At 41.8% G+C, this 25183-nt stretch overlaps 1 protein-coding gene across 7 annotated transcripts in view; it reads right to left on the bottom strand.

The window, feature by feature from the left end:
• The window catches only part of LAMA2 (laminin subunit alpha 2), an 834596-nt gene that overhangs the window by 407750 nt on the left and 401663 nt on the right, over positions 1-25183 (bottom strand). For all 7 annotated transcript variants that reach the window (XM_066605535.1, XM_066605537.1, XM_066605536.1 and 4 more), the window contains exons 15-16: positions 7762-7873; positions 6234-6347 (exon numbers count right to left, since the gene is read on the bottom strand). In XM_066605535.1, the coding sequence (XP_066461632.1) occupies positions 6234-6347; positions 7762-7873 (226 nt within the window). The remainder of the gene's footprint in view (positions 1-6233; positions 6348-7761; positions 7874-25183) is intronic.

Genomic DNA, 25183 nt, shown 5'->3' with positions numbered 1-25183 from the left:
TGATTGCATGACTGCTGCAAACACTTCTATAGGGGTGTGTTTTGCCCACTGGTGCTAGAGTGGCATGACTGGAAAGTGTGTGAGTATGGAGAGCGTCCTTCATCATTGGAAAAAGTAAAAAATTGCTAGGTGCAAGGTCACATGAGTAGGGAGCATGAGGAACATGAACAAGTTGTTGTCATGAAAAAACCCCTGAATAAGGGTCGCCTGATGAGCAGAAGCATTGTCTTGATGGAAGAGCATATGTGCAGCCTTTTCCAGCCATTCTTCTTGGTTGCAAGTAGGAACTTCTCTGTTTAAACATCTTCATAGGATGTAGCCATCACCATAGTGCCCTTTAGAACACAATGAGTGAGCATAATAACTTTGTTGTCCCAAAACATGGCCACCAGCATTTTCTCAGCAATGGTGGTAACCTGACATTTCTTTGGGGGAGGTGAGTTAGTGTGCTACCATTGCGCCAATTGCTATTTGGTTTCAGGATTGAAAAACAGCATTCACATCTCATGCATTGTGATAAGTGATGGAATGAAGGCAGCATTCATCACTTGCTAAGATTGCCTGACACTTTGCCATGTACGCAGCCTTGTGATCATCGGTCACCATTCGTAGTATTCACCTGGAGGAAAATTTCCACATCTTAAGGTCTTCACACAGGAAGGTGTGCACAGATAGGGGATAACTTGCTGATCGTGGGGGTCTCACCCTCTGCATTTATGAGGAGACTGAATGGAGTGCAGGTCGCACAAGTATTCTATTCCTTTTGCAATGGGACTGGCGAGTGGGGCACGGTAGTTTCTTTCTCAAGATCCTGGGGTCTCAGTGGAGAGACCCCCCATTGATCAGCAAGTTATCCCTTATCCTGATGATAGAGGGTAACTTGTAATTGTGGTACAATCCCTTGATTGCAGTAGAGATATAAACTATAGTGTCCATACAACTTTATGTATATTGCTTGCTGTCTAATAAAATTAAAGAAGGGCATATTTTTGTAATAGAAAACTGTACTAGATATTCTACTTTCAGTATATTTCTAAGGCTACATAATTATAATCTCTTTTTTACTATTACAATTTTTCTTAGTTGGAAGTAAAATTAATCACAAAATGAAACAGTAACAGGAGCTGAAGAAAGTGGCGACAGGGAAGATAAAGCATGACTGTGTGATAATTTGGCAGCGGTTCAATTTGTGCTTTTGAGAAACTAATGAAATGAGAAATGCTGTTTTAAGCTTCACGCCATGTCAGATAATGTGTCACTGAAATGTCCTTGAATTAATTGGTCAACTATACATTCAGGGCAAGTCATACAATGAAATTCCTAGGGAAGAAGCATATTCTTTTGCTCAGCCTCTTTTTGGATTAATTGCACAATTATTGATGGTCATTTTAGAAAGTGAGCATAAAATGGAATGCATAAAATTATATATGATAAATTACAGACAGGAATATCCTGTATACTAGTCTAAAAACACAGATAAATATGTACTGTAGTATCATCTCATTTATCTGATATGAAAAAAGGAAAACACAGCTATCCATTTGTATTTATTTATGGTAAAAAAATAAGTAACAGTTTTGGACAATTCCAGTATAATTTCAGGATCAGTGATGAAAAAATAAATACATTTGCTTCTTTCATTGCTTTCAATCTTGTCTCTCACTAAGAATCTGAAATACTGTGTTCATCTAAAAGTGTAAGAAATATATCCTTACATCACACTTCACATCGTTATGGTTTCTTGGCAGACTGTTTTTGCGGGGTAGTTTGCCATTGCCTTCCCCAGTCATCCTTTACCCCCCAACCCCCCAGCAAGCTGGGTACTCATTTTACCAACCTTGAAAGGATGGAAGGCTGAGTCAACCTTGAGCCGACTAACTGAGCTAAGCGGGGATTGAACCCGCAGCCTTCAGTAAAGGATAATCCAAGTTTATATTGCCTTGGAGAGTTTGAGAGAAGAAAGGCTTAGACTTATGGATTGCCTATGGGCATACTTTGAATGCTTTGTATCATTTACCTGCTATTACATAGCAAGCTTCAGGTTGCTTTAGATTTTATGTATGACTGAGACACCCAAAAATTCTATACATGACAGTTTGCTTTTGTTAAGACATAGTACAAGAATTAGGCACCAACCAGTATGGACAAAATACTATATAATGCAATAATGATAATAATACTGTGGGATTTCCGTATAGAAACAGACAAAGTCTTGGTCCATAACATGGCCAATCTGACCATCAACCATCATTGAAAAGAAAAGGATGTGGCTTGTTGGTATTGCTATTCCTGGTGTCAGCAGGGTCAATGAGAAGCAACACCAGAAAAGTGCGAAATATGAAGATTTGAAGGTCGAAATGGGTGCTGTGCCTAAAGACCTTAACTGGCACTTGTAACAACTTAATAACAACAATATATATATATATTAAATATAGTAAATAGCGTATTATTATCATACACAAAAAAGCAGTACAGCGCGAGCACAAGATCACAGCTTGGCGTTCGTCTTAATAACACATTGGTAACCACCAAGGAACCTAGGATGACATTATATATCTGCATAAAATGCATGTGGAGCCTTGTGGCCTTTTGTAATTAATATATATAATATGTAATTGATATATATATATATATATATATATATATCAATTACAAAAGGCCACAAGGCTCCACATGCATTTTATGCAGATATATAATGTCATCCTAGGTTCCTTGGTGGTTACCAATGTGTTAAGACGAACGCCAAGCTGTGATCTTGTGCTCGCGCTGTACTGCTTTTTTGTGTATGATAATAATACGCTATTTACTGTAAATACAGTATGGAATGGAACCTAGAATATGTGGTGCTTTACTTGTTTATAACAGTAGATGTACAAGAGGGCAGATTTTGTTGGTCTTTTAAGGACAGAAAAGGATAGTTTACTTCTTTATTCTGCTGGAAATTCATAAACCTAATGAATTAATAAGTCCCGCAACATCTGCTGTATCTATTATAGACCCTGCTGTAAAAAGAACCCAAGCCACTTGTCATGTCTGTCTCTTGAGACCTGTGGTTCTATAGGTGCTCTGGAGTTCTCCTGCCCAGGTGTGGGGGACTGCGCTGGCTGGGCCTTTGTGTGTCTCCAGTCAGCCAATCACTCTAGGTCAGTACACATATAGGGTGTCTTCCCAGGTGTTGTGTTCAGATTTATCTGTTCTCATTCTCTCTCTGCATGTTGCATGAACAGATTCTATGTGTGGTGGCTGCAAGAAAGGTTTGTGTTTTGTGTTTTGTTTGGTTATTTTGATGCACTCCTGGTTAGTGTAGGGACTAGTGGTATAGCCATGAGTCGTGACATGGCGCATTAGCTTCCATACTTGGCCAAAATGTCAACTAATACTTGGCATTTAGAGCATTAACATCAGCTACTAGTGTTTGTGTATTTGGCTGCTGTATGGTGTGATTATGGCTCTGTGTCTTCTTACTCTCAGTTGTCCCTGTCAGTGGTGGCATGTGTATACATCCTAGCCTGGGTGCGTATGTTCCTAGGGGCAGTAAGGGACCAGATCCAAAGACCATTGGGCCTACCTTTATTGGGACGATGTCCCCACTTAGGTAGGTCCTTGGTCATCTTTCTTTGTAGAAGATAGGAAGAGGTGTAAATCTCTGGTTGTTTCACCTGGTGTTCCCTATCCATGGTAACGTTCATGCCGGCCCTGCTGATCACTTGCCCCCACTAATGTAACACCACTATAAGCTTAACTTATACTGTCAAATATTCAGTGGTGTAGTGTGTGAATAAAGCTATTATAATTGGATGACACAATAAAGCTGATTATATTGGCAAATACAAGTATAGAGGACAGAGATCCCTCTGCCTGCCACGTCAACATTGAACAATCTGCTTAGATTAATAGCCAACATAAAAGTGTATCGATATTTTATCCACCACTTCCACAAACAGTCACTAATAATCATAGAGGTGACCAGGTCAGTGTTTCCCAAAAAAGAACCCATTCATCTGCAGGTGTCATCAGAATTTCTGATGAGCTCCCCAGCTAAAATACAAGGTGCAAACAGATGTTAAGTAGATGTAGATTACAAGCAATAAATAAAGTGTTCAAGCTGTACATAAAACATAAGGATGGTTATTTCATATGGAACTAGCTTACCCGTCGCACGTTGCTGCGAAGACAGACAGACATACATTCATTCATTTTTATATATCTAGATAACAACCAATCACAGCGCAGCTTTCATGTTACCTCAGTGGTATAATATATAACAACCAATCACAGCGCAGCTTTCATGTTACCTCAGCAGTAAGAGAAATAACAACCAATCACAGCGCAACTTTTATTCTGCCTCAGCAATATACAAAATAGCAACCAATCACAGCGCAACTTTCATGTTACCTCTGCGGTATTATATATAGCAACCAATCACAGCGCAGCTTTCATGTTACCTCTGCGGTATTATATATAGCAACCAATCACAACGCAGCTTTCATGTTACCTTAATGGTATAATATATAACAACGAATCGCAGCACAGCTTTCATGCAACCTCAGTAGTATAAGAAGTAGCCACCAATCACAGCACAGCTTTCATGTTACCTCAGCAGTATAAGAAATAGCAACCAATCACAGCACAGCTTTCATTTTACCTCAGCATTCTCAATATCCAGCAATTGTCTTGCGAAACGTTCGGCGGATGCATCATTTTGTGGTTGAACACTCATCCCGTTGCTCGTAATGCCTTTTGCTTTCGTGCTTGAGATGGAAATCAAACGATCTTTGTCTGGGGGGCATAACTGTCGACGACGCTCGCACGCGCGCCACCTATCGTAGGATAGATGTACTATGCCAGTAACCTTCCCAGGAGTGTACTCAGCAACTTCCCAAAGTCTCATGGCAATTGGATGAATGGTGTAGTAATGCATAAAGGACAGACAGACAGACAGACAGACATTCATTTATATATATCAGGAAGTGAGAGAATTAGATTCTGTACGTAAAATTTGGACGCTAATTCTTTGGCGCATAGAATTGAATAATGGAGTTGGGACCCATTAGCTTTTCCTATTTATGACATATTCAATGCTCGTGCCAAATTTAATGTTTCTATGTGAGAAAATTACATTCCGTACGTAAAATTTGGACGCTATTTCTTTTGCGCATAGAATTGAATAATCGAGTTGGGACCCATTAGCTTTTCCTATTTATGACATATTCAATGCCCGTGCCAAATTTCAAGTTTCTATGTGAGAAAATTACATTCCGTATGTAAAATTTGGACGCTAATTCTTTTGCGCATAAAATTGAATAATGGAGTTGGGACCCATTAGCTTTTCCTATTTATGACATATTCAATGCCCGTGCCAAATTTCAAGTTTCTATGACACTGGAAAGTGAGAAAAATACATTCCGTACGTAAAATTTTGACGCTAATTCTTTTGCGCATAGAATTGAATAATGGAGTTGGGACCCATTAGCATTTCCTATTTATGACATATTCAATGCCCGTACCAAATTTCATGTTTCTATGTGAGAAAATTACATTCCATACGTAAAATTTGGACGCTAATTCTTTGGCGCATAGAATTGAATAATCGAGTTGGGACCCATTAGCATTTCCTATTTATGACATATTCAATGCCCGTGCCAAATTTCAAGTTTTCATGACATTGGGAAGTGAGAGAATTAGATCCCATACGTAAAATTTGGACGCTAATTCTTTGGCGCTTAGAATTGAATAATTGAGTTGGGACCTATTAACTTTTCCTATTTATGACATAATCAATGCTCGTGCCAAATGTCAAGTTTCTATGACATCGCGAAGTGAGAGAATTAGTGGCAGTGATGGAAATCAAACGATCTACGTGGGGGGGGGGCGCAACTGTCGACGACGCTCGCACGCGCGCCATTTATCGTAGGATAGTTTTACTATGCCTATAATCTTCCCAGGAGTGTACTCAGCAACTTCCCAAAGTTTCATGGCGATCGGATAAATGGTGTAGTAGCGCATAAAGGACAAACACACAGACTGACAGACAGACACGCAGACATACAATTTTATATATATAGATGAGGAATTTTGCTCGTATGATTGGATTAAAAGTAAAGCTATTAAAAGTAAAGAATTAATAGTGAACATTATGACTTAGATTTTAAAACATTTTCTTTAAACCAAAGTTATCCAACTGGCAACTTTCACAACTTCTGTTTTGTAGATAAAGAATGAACAATACTTACTTTGCAGAATCCGGTAATATCATCACATGAGTCTGAGTGCCCAAAGCATCGACATGGCTCACACTTCCCACCAAATAGGGTGCCATTAACCCGTCTGTGTCCTGGTGAACAAGACTGCAAAGGAGAAAGAGTTTGTTTTAGAGGAACACTGTGTGCTCTCTTCGACTTGGAGGAAAATTGGCAGCAAAGACTAAAATTAAAGTCACACTATTCCTCTTTCCAGTGATAAACGCGCATGCTGTGCATTCCAACTGACCTTACCATCACCTTTAAGTTGTAGGCTAAATGGAGCATAAGCTTCAACTTTCTTCTGAGATAGTGCAGAGAGAAAAAAAAGGAAGAGTAGGTAGAAAGAGAATAAGTAGAACAACCTTATAAGAAATAAAGCATACTGAAAAGAATATAAAGGAAAATCACATCTGTAAAGATAATTAGGCCGCCCCTACAATTTCCTGCATTATATTAAGTACTAGTCAGTACTAATAATTATTGATGTGTTTGGTTATGTTAGTAAATGCTGTTATACAAGGAGCATAAGTAGTACTTCATGCCATCATGTTCTCCAATAGCAGTAGATCAAGGCAATGATTTTATGCATAAGTATATGATGTACCGTACATGTTTCCTATTGGAGGACTGCATCAATACTACATAATAGTGTACATCAGACTGCTATCTCTGAAAATAGATTTACCTCAACTGCTTTATGAACTATAAAAGTAAGTGTTCTAATTAGTAGTGTTATGATTTTCATTATTTCTATTACATTTTTATTAAGAAATAAGTGCAATGAATGATACAGAGATATTTCCAGATTTTATACACTATAGTAACATGTATAACTATTGTACGCTAAAGTAGCCAATAATTAAAAAGAAAAGAAAAGGAAAACCATTGGGGCAGATTTTTAATGCTGTCTAATAGTTATTCAGTTTAAATTCAGACAAGGCAGTCAGAAGATGTGTCAAATTTATCGCAGTTGTGGCTCGCTGTGTGATAAATTTGGGGCATGTTAGACTCTCTTCCCTTTTTTATACCATCTACTTTGTGGTTTACTTTAAATCAGCTTTTTGTGTCTGAAAACTGTAGCATGGCATTAATAAATCTGGAGGCACAGTTTTTGTCTTGACAAAGCCATGCCCCCTTTTTACGCAATTTGGAAAAGTGTCTAGGAAGGCACAAAAAAGTGACTAAAATAGAAAATAAATGTGCCGCATTTTAAGCCACAGTTCTAGTACATGTACATTTGTGAATCTGCCCCATTGTGTCTCTTTATACTGAAAACGCTGCGGTCCAAAATAACTATTTTTGTATCTTAAATATTGTAATTATATAATATAGTAAAGTCCTTTTTATTTGGCAACAATTTGACCAGATCGGTTACGCATAGAAAAGTGTATAAAATTCACTTGTAAGAGTAAAGAACCTTCAGTAGGTCGATCCATAATGAAATATTTTCCCAATGTCTGCTGCTATAACTTTTGAACATTTATGCAACTGATACGTTGATGATTAACTTAAAACTTACTTCACAAGATGTACCACTGTATCCAGAAGGGCACTGACATATCTCTACATCGAAAGCTGTGCGTCCACTGGATGAGGATCTCTCAGCAACCTCAATAGTCACAGAACCTAATCTAAAATATAGCAAAAAAAACCAAACAAACATCAGTAAAACACCTCTATAAGTGTATGACTGTGACAAACTACATTTATATAAACCAATGAGGCTTTAGTCTGACTTGTTTTGGAGGCTCACTTTGGAGAAAGAGCAGCACTGCATGGGTGAGGAAACTCACTATGACAGATGAATGATGTACCCAATTTTAAGTTAATGGATCAGCTGTGTATCATTGATATCCCATTGTAAGACAGATGCTGTACAGTATAGTGTTACATCCCTGCTAAGCGTAAACACACCACGCCCAGCAGGGACAAGAGGACAAGGAACAAATAAACACCAGTAGGTCCCACTCATAACACAAGAACCACCACCAAACACAACAAGGCGGAAATGGGAAATCTAACTCTAACAGCCAGAAGAGGAAAAACCCCTGTCTGAAGTGAGGCGATTACTGTGACAAGGCCAGCCCCACGTCCCGAACCTGGGTCAATTGCCCTGACCCTAGATGGAAACAGAGAATGTCTATTAACAGTTGGTAACAACTATAGACAGCAGGAACAATGGGAGAAGCAACACCAATAAATCAATACATTCACCAGCTACTTTATTTAACCAGGATGGCTGCACCAAGGCAAATATGGACCAGACCAACTTCACCAACAAGAGATGAATAATTAACAACTTCTGAGAGCGGCGACTGGAAATAAATAAAACCCCTCCCTAGTAGATTGGACAGCCAGGGAAAACACAAACCACCTAATGGAATCTCAACATATGACTCCCAATGACCCTTTAGCAATGACAAGGGAACCCTAAGGCCTTAGTCACACTGGCGTTTTTTCACGCGATTTGCGGATCGCATGACGGATGCGGATCCACAAATCGCGCGACCGGTGCGCGTAAGTCGCCCGCAAATCGCCCGAAAATCTGCTCCTAGCCACGTTTCATTAGAAACGGGCCGGAGCTGTCCAGCGCATTGCATTCAATGGAGACGGCAATAGAGACGGCTCCATTTAAAGCAATGCGCTGCGGGCGAGCCCAGGATGAATTGTCGGGAAGGGCTTAAATATATAAGCCCTTCCCTGCAATTCATCCTAAAATGTGTAAAAATAAAAAATATATATATACTCACCTTCTCCCGGCAGCCGGAGCTCCGCGCGGCCGTCCTGCAGTGGGTGTGAAGGGGGTGTGAGTCAGACCTGCCCACTGATTGGCTCAGCGCTGAGCCAATCAGAGGCATGTCTCACTCACACCCATTCATGAATTCATGAATGGATGTGAGTCAGACCTGCCCCTGATTGGCTCAGCGCTGAGAGGCAGCAGTCACTCACCCATTCATGAATTCATGAATGGGTGTGTGAGTGAAACCTGCCTCTGATTGGTCAGGGCTGTGACTAATCAGAGGCAGATCATTCAGCAAGCGGGGATTTTAAAGCCCCGCCGGCTGAATAGTGCAGAGAAGCAGTTCAGGAGAACTGACAGCGGCCGCGGCTGGACTCCGGCTGCAGCGGAAAGGTGAGTATACAATTTTTTTTTATTTTAACACATTTTAGGATGAATTGCAGGGAAGGGCTTATATATTTAACCCCTTCCCGACAATTCACCCCGCGCACGCCGGCAGCCCATTGCTTTCAATGGAGCGGCTGTATTGCCGGCTCCATTGAATTCAATCGGCAAACATCGTTCTTCTCTGTCACAGCTGTTACAGCTGTGGCAGAGAAGAATGATTTGTCTTCTATATGTTCTCAATGGGGTCGGCGCTGCTGCCGCCGGCCCCATTAAGCGCATATAGAGAAGAGAACAGGAATCGCAGATCGCAGATAGGTGCGATCTGCGATTTCTGTGCTATAATTTATCAGACGAGCGCATAAAAAGCGCTCATGTGTCCGATACCATTGCAAAGCAATGGTTTTATAAAAATCGCCGGATGCATGCGCATGCGCAAATCGCGGCTAAAAACGCCCGTCTGACTAAGGCCTAAGGGATAACAAACATACAACCTAAAAAGTGTCATAACATAACTTGGACTGATACTGTGCCGCCAGTCCGTTCCCACATTATATCACGACCCTGTCGCGCCCGTCGACCCATGACACAGATAGAAACAGATCTTAATTGAACTAGTTCTAGGCAATCTTCAGTTGATATATTTCTTTCTACATTTTCTCATGGTGGTATATGGTATCAGTCATTCATTGGATCATGAAATAATTGAACCACGCAAGTGATTTTTTCCCCCCAATTCATTATGTAACTAGTCCTCCAGTATATATTAGTCGGCTAGTATTATCTTGTTTAGTTATCCATATCTATCTGAAAATTCCTTGAATCTAATTGTCTTGTGAGATTCCTTTATCCTGGATCTTAACTTTTAAGGTATGTCCAGTTAATTTTGCCCTGTATGGAAATAGCCTTAATAGTACTACTATTCTCTTAAAGGACCCAGCTTCAACAACTTAACCTCCTGTTCATTTTTTGGATGGGTAGGAAAAATCAATTGGCTATCTATATCCTGCCCTATATTATCTCTATCCTACAAACAGTCCCAATAGATGTGCCTATTTTTTTCTTTTCCCAGATGCATCAACTCTTCAGGAAGTTTATCTGGGACACGTACAAAGCATGCTGAATTCTCATATCTAACACAAAAAAGACAAGAAGGAGGGATTGGCTTACCAAATGTACTCTTATATTATAAAGCGATTCATATTGCAATATGGATCTTTCGGGTGGATTCACTGGATATCCACCTAGAATAAACCCTACTTGGACATGACAAACAAATACTTCTTTGGTCAAATGAGTTCTACCTGAGAAAGTCTATGACATTGAGCCCAATCACAAAAGGCACTATTAAAGTGTTGAGGACGCTATTCCAAGAGTCATCAAGCCACTCATCATTGCCACCAGTGACCCTTGCATCCTTGATTCCCTCCATTTCAGCCAATAGATAGTTGGGTATAGTAGACCCATGGGCAAGACTCAAAGACCTAACCATTCACCATGTCATAAAAAGACACTGGAACATTCGATGAAGAGCACCTCAATACATTCATCCTGAGTTATTGCCTGTATGTCCTGGTTAGGGCGGTTCTCTGTAGCTCCTTGAGTAGATTTTGTAAGACCTGTCACAATAAACTCAGAGATTCCCTGTGGTTTGAGACATATCTAGCTCTCCCCACACGTCAGAAAAGACGGGTAACACATTTATGCAGAGGCTTGCTTTTACAATCCTCCTCGGATAGAGAAATGAGAAAGGGACTTAGGAACTACCTTTAACAAACAAGAAGCTGCCAAGATTCTAAGAAATTCCCATGGATTCTCTAAATGTGTGCACATCAGGGAAAATTGATACAAAATCATCACTAGATGTTATAGAACACTAGTTTCCATGGCAAAAGTAGACCCCGGGAAGTCGGATATTTGCTGGAGATGTGAATCCCAAAAGAGATCACTCCTCCACATATCGTGGCATTGCCCGATGATCAAAGTATTTTGGCAGCTAATTCTTGAAAAGATTAATAAAATATGCGGAACACCTAGGACCCTCACACCCGAGGAGGTCTCACTATAGAAACCCTCTAAACAATTTAGATCATCAAATAAGACATTGGCTACTACTCTCTTATCAGCCACACAACTACTCATCCCCCTTTACTGGAAAACGAAAGAGATACCTACAGTACCACAGTGGAGAGAAAAAGTCTCTCAGATTTTCCGCTTTGAAGAAATCACAGCTTGAGAGAAAGGCTTGAGGGACAAATTCCAGTCATTTTGGACGCCATGGGTTGGTTATAGTGAAGACAAAACAAACACAAATGTGGATCATATTATCTTATATGCATACGTACAATTCTTGTCTCTTTTAGTAATGTGCACTTCAGTTTGGCTAAAAATGCTAATAGACCTCACACAGTTTCACACACACCCTTCCCAGCCTCCCCCTACCCCAATACACCCATACCATACATCCCTACTTCCTCCCTTCCCTACCCCACTCCCATCTCTTTCAGTTGCTTTCTTTTCAAATGGTGCTAGGTTGCACTAGGTACAAAGACAAAATTTTTATTTTATTTTAGGTATGTCAATCAATTTATGCAATAATTTCTCTGACTGGACGCAAGGGTTTCTTTTCCTTTTGTTATTCATGTGCTGCAATTAAGTCGCAAGGACCTGCATGTCCATTTATGTAGATGGTTTTTCCAGGGAGTGGGTATTTCAATAATATTAGATTGTTTAACATCTTGCCTGACTCCGTCGTCAGGCATGCATTTGGGAGAAAAATGTTAAATTAGTTTCTGACGCATGTCATGTGACACGTGAGAGCGGCTCTGGCCCCATTGAAATCAATGGACGATGATTATGATCCGCTGCCACTGCTGTAAAAAGCAGATGCAGAGGTTTCTTTCACCCCCGCGGGGAGTCCCCTCATCACTGAACACTGTGACACTGCTGAGGGGACTCCCAGCGGCGATGATTTTCGGGGGAGGGGGAGGCTTGAAATATAAGTCCTTCCCGGAAAATCATCCCAAACGTGTGTAAAAAAATTAAAAAAAATATATACTCACCTCTCCGCTGCTGCCAGGGCTCAGCGCGACCTCCCGCTTGGCTCTCCGACTCTGTACTGAAGATCTTTCAGCCGGTGCTCAACCATTCATTAATTCATTGAAGTTTTCTCACTGGGAACATTAATTGCTCTCTTACATGAAAGGTGTATCTAGCTAGCACATCCCTAGGAATTGTATCTAGGAGATTTTTTGGTTTGGGGACTTGGTGAGCCTGGTCAATGCATAATTCATATTCCTTTAAGTCGGGAGTTAAAGCTTTAATAAACTGTGGAATATAAGGTTTCAGTTCAGCATTGGGAATAAGTTCTAGAATACCTCTGAATTTTAACATTACTTCTCCTATCTTTTGTCTTCAGTCACCTTTGCCTATAATTGGGAGAATTTTTCTACCAGATTGTTGTGTGAGTCTAGCAAAGTATCGTGTGGAGTAGCAAAGGATGAATGCCATTTTATTCTTTATGTAGGAAACTGTCACCAGTTTTAGGGTGGTTTCACACCTGCATTAGGGCTCAGTTCATGGTTTCAGTCTCTTCGCTCAGATTTTGGTCGATGTAAAGATTAAATTAAATCAGTTTTGTCCTCATTGATTTCAACGAGTTTTCAAAAATCTGAAGGATTTTAGTTTTGCTTCAGTTCAGTTTTGCTTCAGTTCTTTTGACTGGAACAATAATGCAGTCTGCTGCGTCTTTGGGTGGTTTCACATCTATGAGCTGGGGTCTTGCTTCCATGCTTTGTTTGGGGAGTAAGAAAGGGGAATCCCTGCAGCTGAATGGCTCCATCTCTGAATATAATGGGGTATGTCCTCTTTACCCCCAGCTGCCGGCTTTTGAGTGGAAGAAAAAGCGCTGCATACAGCGCTTTTGTCTTTTGGTATTTTAAACCGGATCTGCAACGGAACCAGTCAATAAAACTGAAGCAGCACTTTTTCTTCTAGTATTTTCAGCCGTATCTGCGACGGAAATGTGCAAATGTCAGATGCAAATGTGAAATCGGCCTAACTTTGTCTAAAACAGGTTGGGCTTGCAGCTGTTGCTTCTGTTTAGCAGGGCTAGACAGAAGTCCAATCCATTGAGTGAGGAGGCTGATGATGATGAAGCAGGTTCCGAGCTACAGTGAGACATTGCTGGAGGCATACTGACATCTTCTTCCTGAACTGTGGGGGAAGTTCCCTCTGTAACATGTGTGGTGGACGGAGGTGAGCACCACATTGCCAGTGCAGACAAGTGGAGAGAGGTACTGTATAATTTCAGCTTTGAAAGAGACTTACAAGAGGAGTTTGTAGAGGCTTGATGGTTCTTCTTCAACTTGGCTGCCTCATCAGTACTCACTGTTGTTATAGGTAATGAATGGACTGGCATCATCTTTGATCTGCTCTTTATCATCTGGACAAAAATCAAGAATATATTCCATAGCCTGTGCTTTCATTGATCTCTTCCTGCCCGTGTAAAAAGAAGTTGACCCAGGCATGGGATATGCTATAAACAAGTTGCTGGCAGGGGGTTAATGGTGGGTATATAGCTGTGAGGCAGGAGTTGTACATATACACAGCCATCCTCTATGGTGGCCAAACCCCACCCCACAATTAAGGGTTCTACGAGTTATAGATCCTGTGTAAAACACATTCACCATGCAGTTACATAACAAATAGGGTCATACACGATTTGTTTGTTCACAGGCAGCCAATAACAGAGCTCGATGATCAATCGTTGAGCTCAGTTATTGGCTGCAGCAGCTGTGATGTCCAGTAAAGTGGGTGGGAGTACAGCTGTAAACTAACAAAGGAGTGGAGGACCGAGAGGCGCTACAGGACACTGCAGAAGCGGGGAGAGGAGAGTATAAGCCTGTTTGTTATGTTACTGCATGGTGAATGCATTTTACACATGACCTATAACTCTGACAACCCCTTTAATTTTTTCTAAAAGTGGCTGTGGCATATGTGCACTAAAGAAAAGCCTAAAATCTATAGTTAGTCAACGGTGTTACATATTTTGTGCCATCGCTATTTTAGGAAAAAAAGGTTCAACAGGCATTACAATACTATTTAGAAAACCAGAGGCCTCTTTACAGAGTGCTTGCAATCAGCCAAAATAACACAAAATGCAACCCATAAAACTAAACGACGGAACTCTGTTGGTTTGCTTTCATGCATAAGTGGACAAAGGCAGGCTATATTGTTGGTTAGAAATGAACACTCATGCCACATTAAATGTCCCATCTGTCCTGCATATTAGAAAGCAATGAAAGGACAGGTTCCCCAGAATGCTATCAGCTGTACAGATTACAATCCTGATCTTTAATTTTTTTCTCTGTTCCATTGTATTAGTTCTCTTCCTAAGCACTAGATGCAGCACTTTCATTTCCTGGTTCAATCTCTTCTTCTTTATAGAACACAGTATGATGTTATGGCTGTACTTTACTAGGCTACATATCTGAGGAAAGGTTTAAAATGTTTAACCCCATTAGTGACAAAGATGGTTTGTGCCTTAGGGCTCCTTCCCACGGACGGATTTCCGCCGCGTAATACGCCGCAGAAATCCGCTACGTTGCCTGCAGCTATTAGGTTCTATTGAACCTAATAGCTCAATGCTCACGGTGCGGAATTCCACCACGGAATTCTGCACCGTGAAATCACCCGTCCTCACCCGCGGCATGCTCTATTTGCCGCAGGTGTTCGCGCGGACGGCTTTCATTGCACAGCGGAAGATAGCGTGAAATCGTCACACTGTGAAGCGTGAAACACCCACAGCGTCACATGACGCGATGGCCGCGTCATGTGACGCTGTGGGTGTCATGTGACGTGGCCTGCGTGTCACATGACGCTGCGGCGCGTCACACTGAAGCGTCCTGCGGGAGCTGGATCTGCAGGTAAGTATTGGGGTCTCTGGGGGGCGCCGGTCGAATTCCAAGAGGCACAACTTTTACATTGTTCCATCAGTATACCTGTGCGAGGGCTCATTTTTTTGCAGGTTGTCCTGTAGTTTCTATTGGTTGCATTTTGGAGTACATATGACTTTACAATAGCTTTTTAATACATTTTTTCTTGAAGAGGGTGTGACCAAACCAATTTTGACGTTGTTTTGGCACCCCCAAACTCCAATCAGGGCATTTAAATGCCCATGTCAAATTTTTCAGTGGCGTTTAAAGGGTTAACAGCTATGATCAGCTTGAGTGCTGATTACAACTGTTGTGGGTGGGTGTCAGCTGTAAGAAACAGCAAACATCGGCATTATACTGAGTGGTATTGAGCCCCAATTCCCCTCCATACAAACCCCGAACGCGCAGGACATAACTATATTCCTGTGCCGTTAAGGGGTTAATTATTCTGTATTTGTGTATTGTACATGTTTGCTAACTGCTTTAAACACTTTAGCCAGATTTATGTATACTTTGTACTTTGAGAGAACCATTATACATGGTACATACAGCTAAGTCCAGGAGTATTTGGACAGTGACACAATTTAACCTGTGTACAGTACTGCAATGGAGTATGCTATCAATATAAGATTGAAGTGTTGACTTTTAGCTCAATTCAAGAAATTTTACAAAAATCTATGATTAACTATTTAGAAACTGCAACTATTTTTAGATGGTCTCTACTAAAGTTCCCATTTAGACAACTGCGAACTTTGCAATAGCCAGTTCGCTGAATTTCGTCAAATAGTTTGATTTGGTCTAAATTAGTTTGAGCCAAACCAAAACTGCTATTGAACACTGCCTAGGAGCCCTGAAACAAAATTGGTGGTGTTTCAATTCAAATAACTCACAGTGTTGTCTTGCTGTGTGGTGGAGCTAGGTTCAAATCAAATTAAGGCCTGATTAACACAAGCCTTTTTACGCAAAAAAATGTTGGCGAAAATCGCTACTATGTGAAGCATTGGATTCAAATGCATTCATTCACATAAGCAATTTTCTGGCATGTGAAAAAATTGGGCTGTCAAAACATCAAATTGCTGACCGTTTTTGGTTGCCGATTTTTCACCCTGCATTAAAAGATAGGTCTTGACCTATCTTTTGACAAAATATGCTGGAGGCTCCCACAGAATCCTATGGGAGTTGAAAAAAGAAGGGGGGGAGGAAGGGAGTTTACCTGCATCCAGCGATGGGAAAAGAACACAGCAGGCTCTATTTAAGCTAATAGAAGTAATCGTGCCAACTGACGGAATTCCACGCTACAGTGTATTTTTCACACGATACGCCCATGTGAATGGACGAGGTGTCGCTAATTAATCTTAGGACTCGATCATGGCTATTCTTCACTGTGATATGTGATATTATGGTGTGGGCGGCCCGTCTGAAAACGCATACACTCATGTGAATGAGGCCTTATGACAACATCTGCATGGACATTGGAAAACTTTATATAGATGTTGTTACATTACAGGCCATAGAAACAACAACCTGAACGAACACAAGCAATTTTCTGACAGGAGAGGGAACTAGGGGAGTTGGGATGTGCATACATGACAGGACATCAACAACAAACAAGCATAAACCAGACATGCATATAATCACCCACAGGGAAAGCAGGGACAACAGACCCAACAACAGGGCCTCTTACTTATCTATGTACTGAATAACCAGACCGATGGAAATATCTATAAGTAGGTATGAGGTATTGGTTTGTATTTTGGCCAAAACACGTAAACTCACAAGCTTATGTTGAGGGTCCTTGTTGTCTTGTAAGTCCCTACACTAACAAGACAACTACAACAAAGGAAAGAGAGACCCTGCCTAGAAAAAGGGCGATCGTCTGACAGGAACGGCCCCACGCTGGAACCCAGGGGCTAACTGTCTTGCCCTAGATAAGCAGGAGCACCAGACAAAGGAAATACAACATAATATACTGAACACAACAGTTCACATCTAATGTAGCCAACACCTACAGACACACGCAGAACACCACCCCGTTCACACCAAGTGACTGCAAAATAAAGGGAACGCCACATAGAACAAGTCATAGTTCACACCATGTGTATTCCACATCTTCAGACATACACTGTACAGGACCCAGTCCAAATCTAGTGTAGCCCAAAACTTCAGACATACACTGAACAGGACTTAGTTCACACCAAATATAGTCCACAACTCCAGACATACACTGTCACAGGACCTTGTTCACAACTGGTGTAGTCCACACCTTCACACATACACTGGACAGGACCCTGTTCACACCAAGTGTAGTGTAGCAAAGGGGGGCGGAAAGTATGTGCACAGACCCGAGATGATTGACTAGCTGGAGCAATTCACACACCCAGCCAGCTCAATTCACACCTGTGGAAGTCTGCTCCTGGAAACTCATTGAACTACAGGTCCCAGAAGCAACATGTGGTAGATGTCTTTGGTTAGATTTCAACCTAGGACTCCAGCGCTGTAAGGCAAAAGTGCTAACCACTGAGCCACCATGCTTTTTCCTTGTATGGAAAAAAGAGAAGAAGAAGAGGAACTATAGTGGCCCAGAGTTAACAGGGCCCCTCTATAAATGTGAATGTGTTTGTCTCATGCATTTGTATTGTCGGTGTCTTCAATGTGTATGCCTTTGAAGTGTATTGCACCTCTGCAGCACTGAATGGGTTAATGTCTTGGTTATGTCTGAGAAATGTATCTTGTTGTGTGTCATGTGATTGTGTTATATATATATATCTGTGTTTTGCAAGGTGTACAGAGGGAGTCTGCTTGACTTCTTGCAGGGGAGAGTGTAGAGTGAAGTTAGTCTGCAAGTTCAGGAGTTTAGGTAAATAAACTTTTTCGTGAGTAGGAGAAACTGTGCCTCATGTTAGGAGGACCCCAAGATGGAAGCAGCTGAGCGATGGCCAACTACTTGCCCTGGGTCCACTTCACCCAGGAAGCCTCGGCATTACTAAGCCATATTGAGAGTGAGAGAGGAGCCGCTACAGAATGCTGAGTGCAACTTCTAAATGTGAGTGTGTGCTGGTAGAGAGCTAGAGAGAGAGTGAAGAGAGTTGCTGGGAGCAGAACCATACAGATAACTGGGACTGTGGCTTCGTCTGCCATTCTGACAATCCTGTCTGTCACACCGATATTCTGTTAGGCATCTGTGTCATGCTGACTTATATAACGTTACTGTACTGTTTAGTACTTTATTCAAGTAAGCAAGCGCTATCGACCATTGCAGGTTTTGCTCAGAAAGTTATCCCTGTGTGTGTGGACTCATTTATTACCACTTCTGGATTTACCGCAGAGGATGGAACGGTGGCGTCACCAATGATAACAAGAACTGCAAGGTAAATTGCAGATTGGGTTCTCCCCGTGAAACTCCCTGAGCAATAACTTGGTAAGTTCCTGTGCTACTCCCAGGGGAGGAGATGGTAGAGCCCCGTGACAATGCCTTATCTACTCCACTATCTCCTCCGCTGTGGGCCCACTCTTTGGACACTGCAGAACAAGAAAAAGAAATACAAATAGAATATACAAACTTCAAACAGATGATGTCCTTGGTCAGATTTGAACCTAGGACTCCAGCACTGCAAGATAACACTGCTAACCATTGTGATTCTTCTTTTTCCTATTCCTCCTTCTTCCTAATAAGAAGAAACGTAAACACAGGGAGAAAATAGACACTTCATGCAGATGTTGTCCTTGGTCAGATTTTAACTCAGTACCTCAGCACTGTAAAGCACTTGTGATAACCACTTAGCCACCAAGAATCTTCTTCCTGCTTCCTCCTCCTGCCATGTCATTAGAAGGAAAAAGAAAAGGAAGGAAAAGGAGAATAAAAGAAGGACACTTTCTACTCCTTCTTCTTTGCCTTTTCTTCTCTTCCTTCTCCTTTCCGCTCTCCTCCTTCTCCTCTTTCGGGGTAGGAGGAAGAAGAAAGAGAAGGAAGAAAGAAAAAGGAGCATGGTGGCTGAGTGGATAGCATCGTTACCTTGTAATGCTGGGGTCATAGACTCAAATCTGACTCAGGACATCTGCATGGTGTTTTGTATGATCTTTTTGAGTTTCTTCTTCTTATTATTTTCCTTCTCATCTGGAGAAGGAAAAATAACTGCTGAGTGTTTAGCACTGTTGCCTTGCAATGCTGCTGTCCTAGGTTTAAATCTGACCAAGTCAACATCTATATGGAGTTTTACAAAGTCCATGCTGATGTTGCCATTGGTCAGATTTGAACCCAGGTGTTACAGCTGGTAGGGGACAGATGACCAGAGTGGGTCCCTACTATCAGCCCACTCCCGTATCCCTACCTACTTCCCCTCCTGGGCTAAGCCCCAGGGCGACAAATGGGTGGCAGTCCCTGCTCTAGTGACAGGGACCCCAAGGGAGAGGGACAGGAGACGGATGGTCATACAAGCCGGGTCAAAACCTACATAGAGCAAACAACAGAGGGTAGCACAGAGAGTAGTCAGGGAAAACCGAGTCAAACCGGGGAGGCACGTGTGCAGTACAAAAGGAGCAAGACAGGAGCAGAGTCAAAGGCATAAATGGGTCAAAGGACAGAACACACAAGAATAGTATATGCGGGTGCTAGCAGAGCAAAGTCTAACCAAACACTGGCAACCTCTGCTAGCACTCCACAGCCTGATATGTGAAAGTCCCCGCCCAGACAGGCCAGGGAAATGTGACACGCCAATAGGGGAGGTGATAAGACTGTTTCTCCCCGGGGCTGTGTACTATACAGAGAGCCGTGGCCGGCCAGAGGGACCACGTCCCCGAGCACTGCGACGCATGCGCCGCCGGTGGGAGAGGGCAACCACCAACACGGGGAACCCCGACCAGAGCCGCCCACACTAACACCCAAGGCGACAGGAGGAGCAGAGTGTGACCGCCAGCGGTAACCCTATACCTAACACTAGGACCTAACCACTGCTAACCACTGAGCCACATTCACTGAACCACTATTGTTTCAAATCCCTTAGTGTTCAATACTAGTTTTAGGGGGTTTCATGAACTTCCAGTTCAGCCACAATGAACCAACTTAGTTTCAGGTTTTCAAGAAACTATTTTTTTAGTCCGACCCTAAACAAGGCTCTGCTGGTTCAACTCTATCTCCATTATAAACTCTATCCTTCCTTCCTATCTATATATCATCTAAAGTTGTATGTCATGGAAATCTCATTTTAACTGTAATTGTTCCCCTTCCTTTTATATTTATTATACTTGGATATGATACAATCAACTGCTTTTAAACCTTTTTTACAATGCCCTACAATATATTTTAATTGCATGAGATTTTTCAAATATATTACATTGCGTTATTTGTAAAATTGAGTTTTAATGTGTTTAACAGTTTCTACACTTACTCAGTTATGACTAAAGCTGTAAATCTGTTGCTTGGTGTTCTTGCTTTTATTCTTCGTGAATTACAAATGAGCACAAAATAGTAGCACCCAGGAAAGCTGAGACTGAGCAGAGAAACTGATTAAAGGGGTTGTCCCGCGCCGAAACGTTTTTTTTTTCAATAGGCCCCCCGTTCGGCGCGAGACAAACCCAATGCATGTGTTAAAAAAAAAAACCATTTAGTACTTACCCGAATCCCCGAATCCCCGCGCTGCGGCGACTTCTTCCTTACCTTAGCAAGATGGCCGCCGGGATCTTCACCCACGATGCACCGCGGGTCTTCTCCCATGGTGCACCGTGGGCTCTGTGCGGTCCCTTGCCGATTCCAGCCTCATGATTGGCTGGAATCGGCACACGTGACGGGGCGGAGCTACGAGGACCAGCTCTCCCACACGAGCGGCCCCATTCACCAGGGAGAAGACCGGACTGCGCAAGCGCGTCTAATCGGGCGATTAGACGCTGAAATTAGATGGCACCATGGAGACGAGGACGCCAGCAACGGAACAGGTAAGTGAATAACTTCTGTATGGCTCATAATTAATGCACGATGTACATTACAAAGTGCATTAATATGGCCATACAGAAGTGTATAACCCCACTTTCTTTCGCGGGACAACCCCTTTAACTCTTAAAGAGCCACTCTGATGATTTTTTTAAATGTATGTAGCTATCCCCCAATATATATAAGCGAGCTGCTGTTACCTTGGTTAGTTTTTTTTCTGTCTGAATCTTCCAGCCTTTTTCTCTTCAGATGGTCATGTGATCTCAGCTCTTACCAGCTCAGATCTACTTAGGCATTATGCATTCTCAGATTCTCAGTCTGTGTGATTTATGACATGGATCTATCACTGGAACAGCTTACAGGAGGATACAGGTATTCCTGTCAAATTTATTGATGATAATCACAGAGTTATAATAGAAGAGATCACATCTCATCCTCTTGACTGTATACTTGTAGATTGTACTTTATTTATTGGGGCTCCAGAAGGTAATGATAATTAAACTTCCCCCTTCCCTGCAGACAAAACGGTATAACCTCAGCTAGGGGCTTATTCACACAGCCGTTGGCATTTTTTATGTGCGCCCACCGGCGCTGTAAAAACGCATAAACAGGCACACAAATTGAATGTTTGTGTGCCCGCTCAGATGGCACGGGCCCGTAGCATATACACTGAGCGCGCAATGCTGTTGGGCAGGGGGAGACACTTTAGCTCTGCTAAGCTGTGCTCCCCCTTCCCTCCGCCCCCCCCCCCTCCCGCCGGCTCTCTGCAAGGGGAGGAGGTGGGATGGGGCGCGAGCTAGTGTGCTAGGCTGCCGACCCCTCTCTGCCCCTTGTCGGCAGCCAGCAAATGGAGGGGTGGAGCTTAGTTTCACCCCCATCCAGCCCCCTGCCATTGCAAACAGCTGGCAAGGGGTGGATAGGAGGAAAGAAGGGGGAGGGAGTTTAGCAGTCACTCTGCTAAACTCCCTCGAGTTTAGCAGCCACGCTGCTAAACTCCCTCCCACCTGCCTTCTCGGCCAGCTGTCATTGGCTGCTATAGGAGTCTATGGCGGCAGGGGTTTTCCGGCTGGGAAAGATAGTTCCAGAACTATCTTTCCAGCCCGGTGTAAAAGCGCCTAGTGCTATATTGGCCAGCCGGGTACTTCTACGCCATGGTAATACGCCCATGTGATCTGATGCATTCAATTCCAATGCATCAGATAGTAGCGTATATAGGCTGGCCGTGAAAACGGCAGCCGATATATGCCCGTGTGAATAAGCTCTAAGGCTATGAGGATGCATCATGGGATAGATGTGAGACTGAAAGTAAAAAAAATCTCAGCATCAAGATGGTGCCTGATAAGTATCAGACAGGGGGCTACCCTGCAGGGAAGTGACTGGAATACACAAAGTAGACCTCCAAAGTGTGACAGGTAATCAGGAGAGGGGCAAGCATGGAAAATGTGTTTTCGCTGGAGTGGCCCTAAATCAAAATGTTCTTGAAGCCCTTATTGCTTTTTTGCAGATCCTTGCATATTAGGAAGCTGCAAGTAGCAAGTGATTGTAAAGATTTTAGTTGTGGATCTTTATGTGAATTTATACACCACATTTTAACATGCTTTTTATGGTGTTTCGATGCAATTATATAACAAAATATTCTAAAGTTCAAAACTACACCACAAAAACACACTTAATAGAAATGCGTGTTATGTTTTTTTTTAACAGTGTCTTAAAACTGTGAATTAAAACTGTGTGTTAAAGAGCCATAAATGTGTAATAAAAAGTAATTAAATATCAGCATTTTAGATTAGGCTGTTATTTAAGTACAAGGTGTAACTTTTTCAGCAGCAGACCAGTTTCAGCTTTCTGGACTCAAAGATTTCTTTTTTCCTTTTGCTTTTCTGCATTCTAGCCATAGGCTTTATTATCTACACTATGTATGGTTCAGCAGAGAGTCAGGTATTGCAGCTGCTACAAGAACACTATAATGCTATTACAACCTGCCTGAAATTGGCTTCATCGTTACAAAAATGTAAGCTTCTAAAAGTCACATTTTTTCCTAAACACAGTGAATGTCATGCAAATGTGTTGCCATTTGTGCCCACTTTTGTCTATGTAATACCTTATAACATGGGTAGCTCAGTAAGTCAAATTACAGATTTCTGATTTGCTAATAAAGGTAAAAAGTAGATAAAATACATACTTTCCATTGACATACTGCATAGTCAACTCACACAACCCTCCTTTTTATTCTTTGTCACCTTTTCCATATTCAAGAACCTTTACTATGTCTAAAAAGGTTCCTTTTTCTGAGCTGTTACAAAAGAGTGGAAAATGAGCCTGAATCGTAAGACCTGACAGGTACTACAGCAGAAAACTAGGACGATCCATAAATTTTAAATCTAGGTAGAAAGGATATTGAAAATATAAATAGTATAATCTGTAGTTCAATATAATAATGAAAAAACGGCAGATGAATTAGCAGCTTCACTTCAGGGATAGCATATCAATTATAATTATAACAGTACATCCAGGTATGGGGGGGGGGGGGTATGGGTTAATGAATAAATGATATATATTATTGTTTTAGGCTGACTTCACACAGGCATTTGTGTTAGTGCATCGTATTTGCATGCGCCGTGAATGTGGTGCTTTTGCGTGCATTTTTACACATTTTACTGTTTTGGTTTTTTTGCACATATTTACACATACACTTGGGTGAAGCCGCCCAAACACAGCAAAAATGCATATAACACGAGTATACACACAAGGACAATGGTCTGTTTTTTACAGACTGGAATTGCATATGCCAGTGTGAATGTGCCATAACTTGGTCAGACCAGCGAAATGATTAGTCGCGCTTAAAAAGCAGCTCTATTAGAACCAATAAAAGCGCTCACATGTACGTTTTTTAGAGGCGCTAAAATATCGCACCTGCAAAAGACAGGACATGTGAGTGCAAATTCATCCGATCACGTGATTTTTCTACATGCGTTGTGCGTTTTGTTTTTAAGCGCACCTATTCATGCTGTAAAAAAGATCGCCTGTCTGATAGAGGCGTAAGGATTTATTCACAGAGGCGAGCGTGATATCGAGCCACGAAACAACAACTTGGGTTTTACACAGTGATGCGAAGCATTGTTGATTTAAAATATGCAATCCTCTCGTACGTGATAGGATGGTAAGTGTTTCCCATTCACTTCAATGAGAAACATAGCATTGTAGTCGTATGCACATCGCACAGCATGCCATGCAAAAATTTTGAAGCTTCCATTGAGAAAAATTAACAAGGCGTTCCAAGGCAACACTCAAAGATAGGGTATGATGCAATTTCATATTTGTGCGAGTTTTGTGCACATCGCATCATACAAAACTAGCACAAGAATAAAATATTTTTACTGCTCTTAATAAACACTTGGGGCATTTTACCAAAATCATCAGAGGAAGTTATGAGGTCCCATAACAAAACTTTTTCATGACCAATATTAGTGATGTGAAGGCTTTTCTGGTCTCCACTCAGATCCATGCATCTTATGACCTCTTTTCCTGACAATATGCTTTCTGTTATTTACCGCTTTCCCCAACCGTCAACCAGATTTGCCCCTTTTTCTGGTGATTTAGTTCATATGATGTTTTTTAGTTACCTGGACTTTGTGTATGATAAGGGGGTAGTGGCATCTTTAATTCTATTCATACCTAATTTGTTTCTAGAAAGGGCTTCACAGGAATGTATTTGAAAGCTGCATCGAAGGATCGGCAAGGGTTGCCCATTCTCTTCTATTGCAAACATTGCATTGCATCACACTTGCATGCACCTCGCACGTCATGCAATGTTTTTGCCGGCCTCATTGAAAAAAATAGGCGAGGCGTTCCTAGGGAACCCCCAAAGATAGAACACGCGTTTTTTCCCCCTCATTGCAATGCAGGGGGAAAAAATCACCTATATATATGACCCCATTCAAAAGAATGGGGTTCATAT

The sequence above is a fragment of the Eleutherodactylus coqui genome, chromosome 1, assembly GCF_035609145.1.
Source record: "Eleutherodactylus coqui strain aEleCoq1 chromosome 1, aEleCoq1.hap1, whole genome shotgun sequence".
Classification (NCBI taxonomy): Eukaryota; Metazoa; Chordata; class Amphibia; order Anura; family Eleutherodactylidae; genus Eleutherodactylus; species Eleutherodactylus coqui.
Note: the sequence above shows the minus strand (reverse complement) of the source record. Positions and strands in the feature narration are given on the sequence as shown.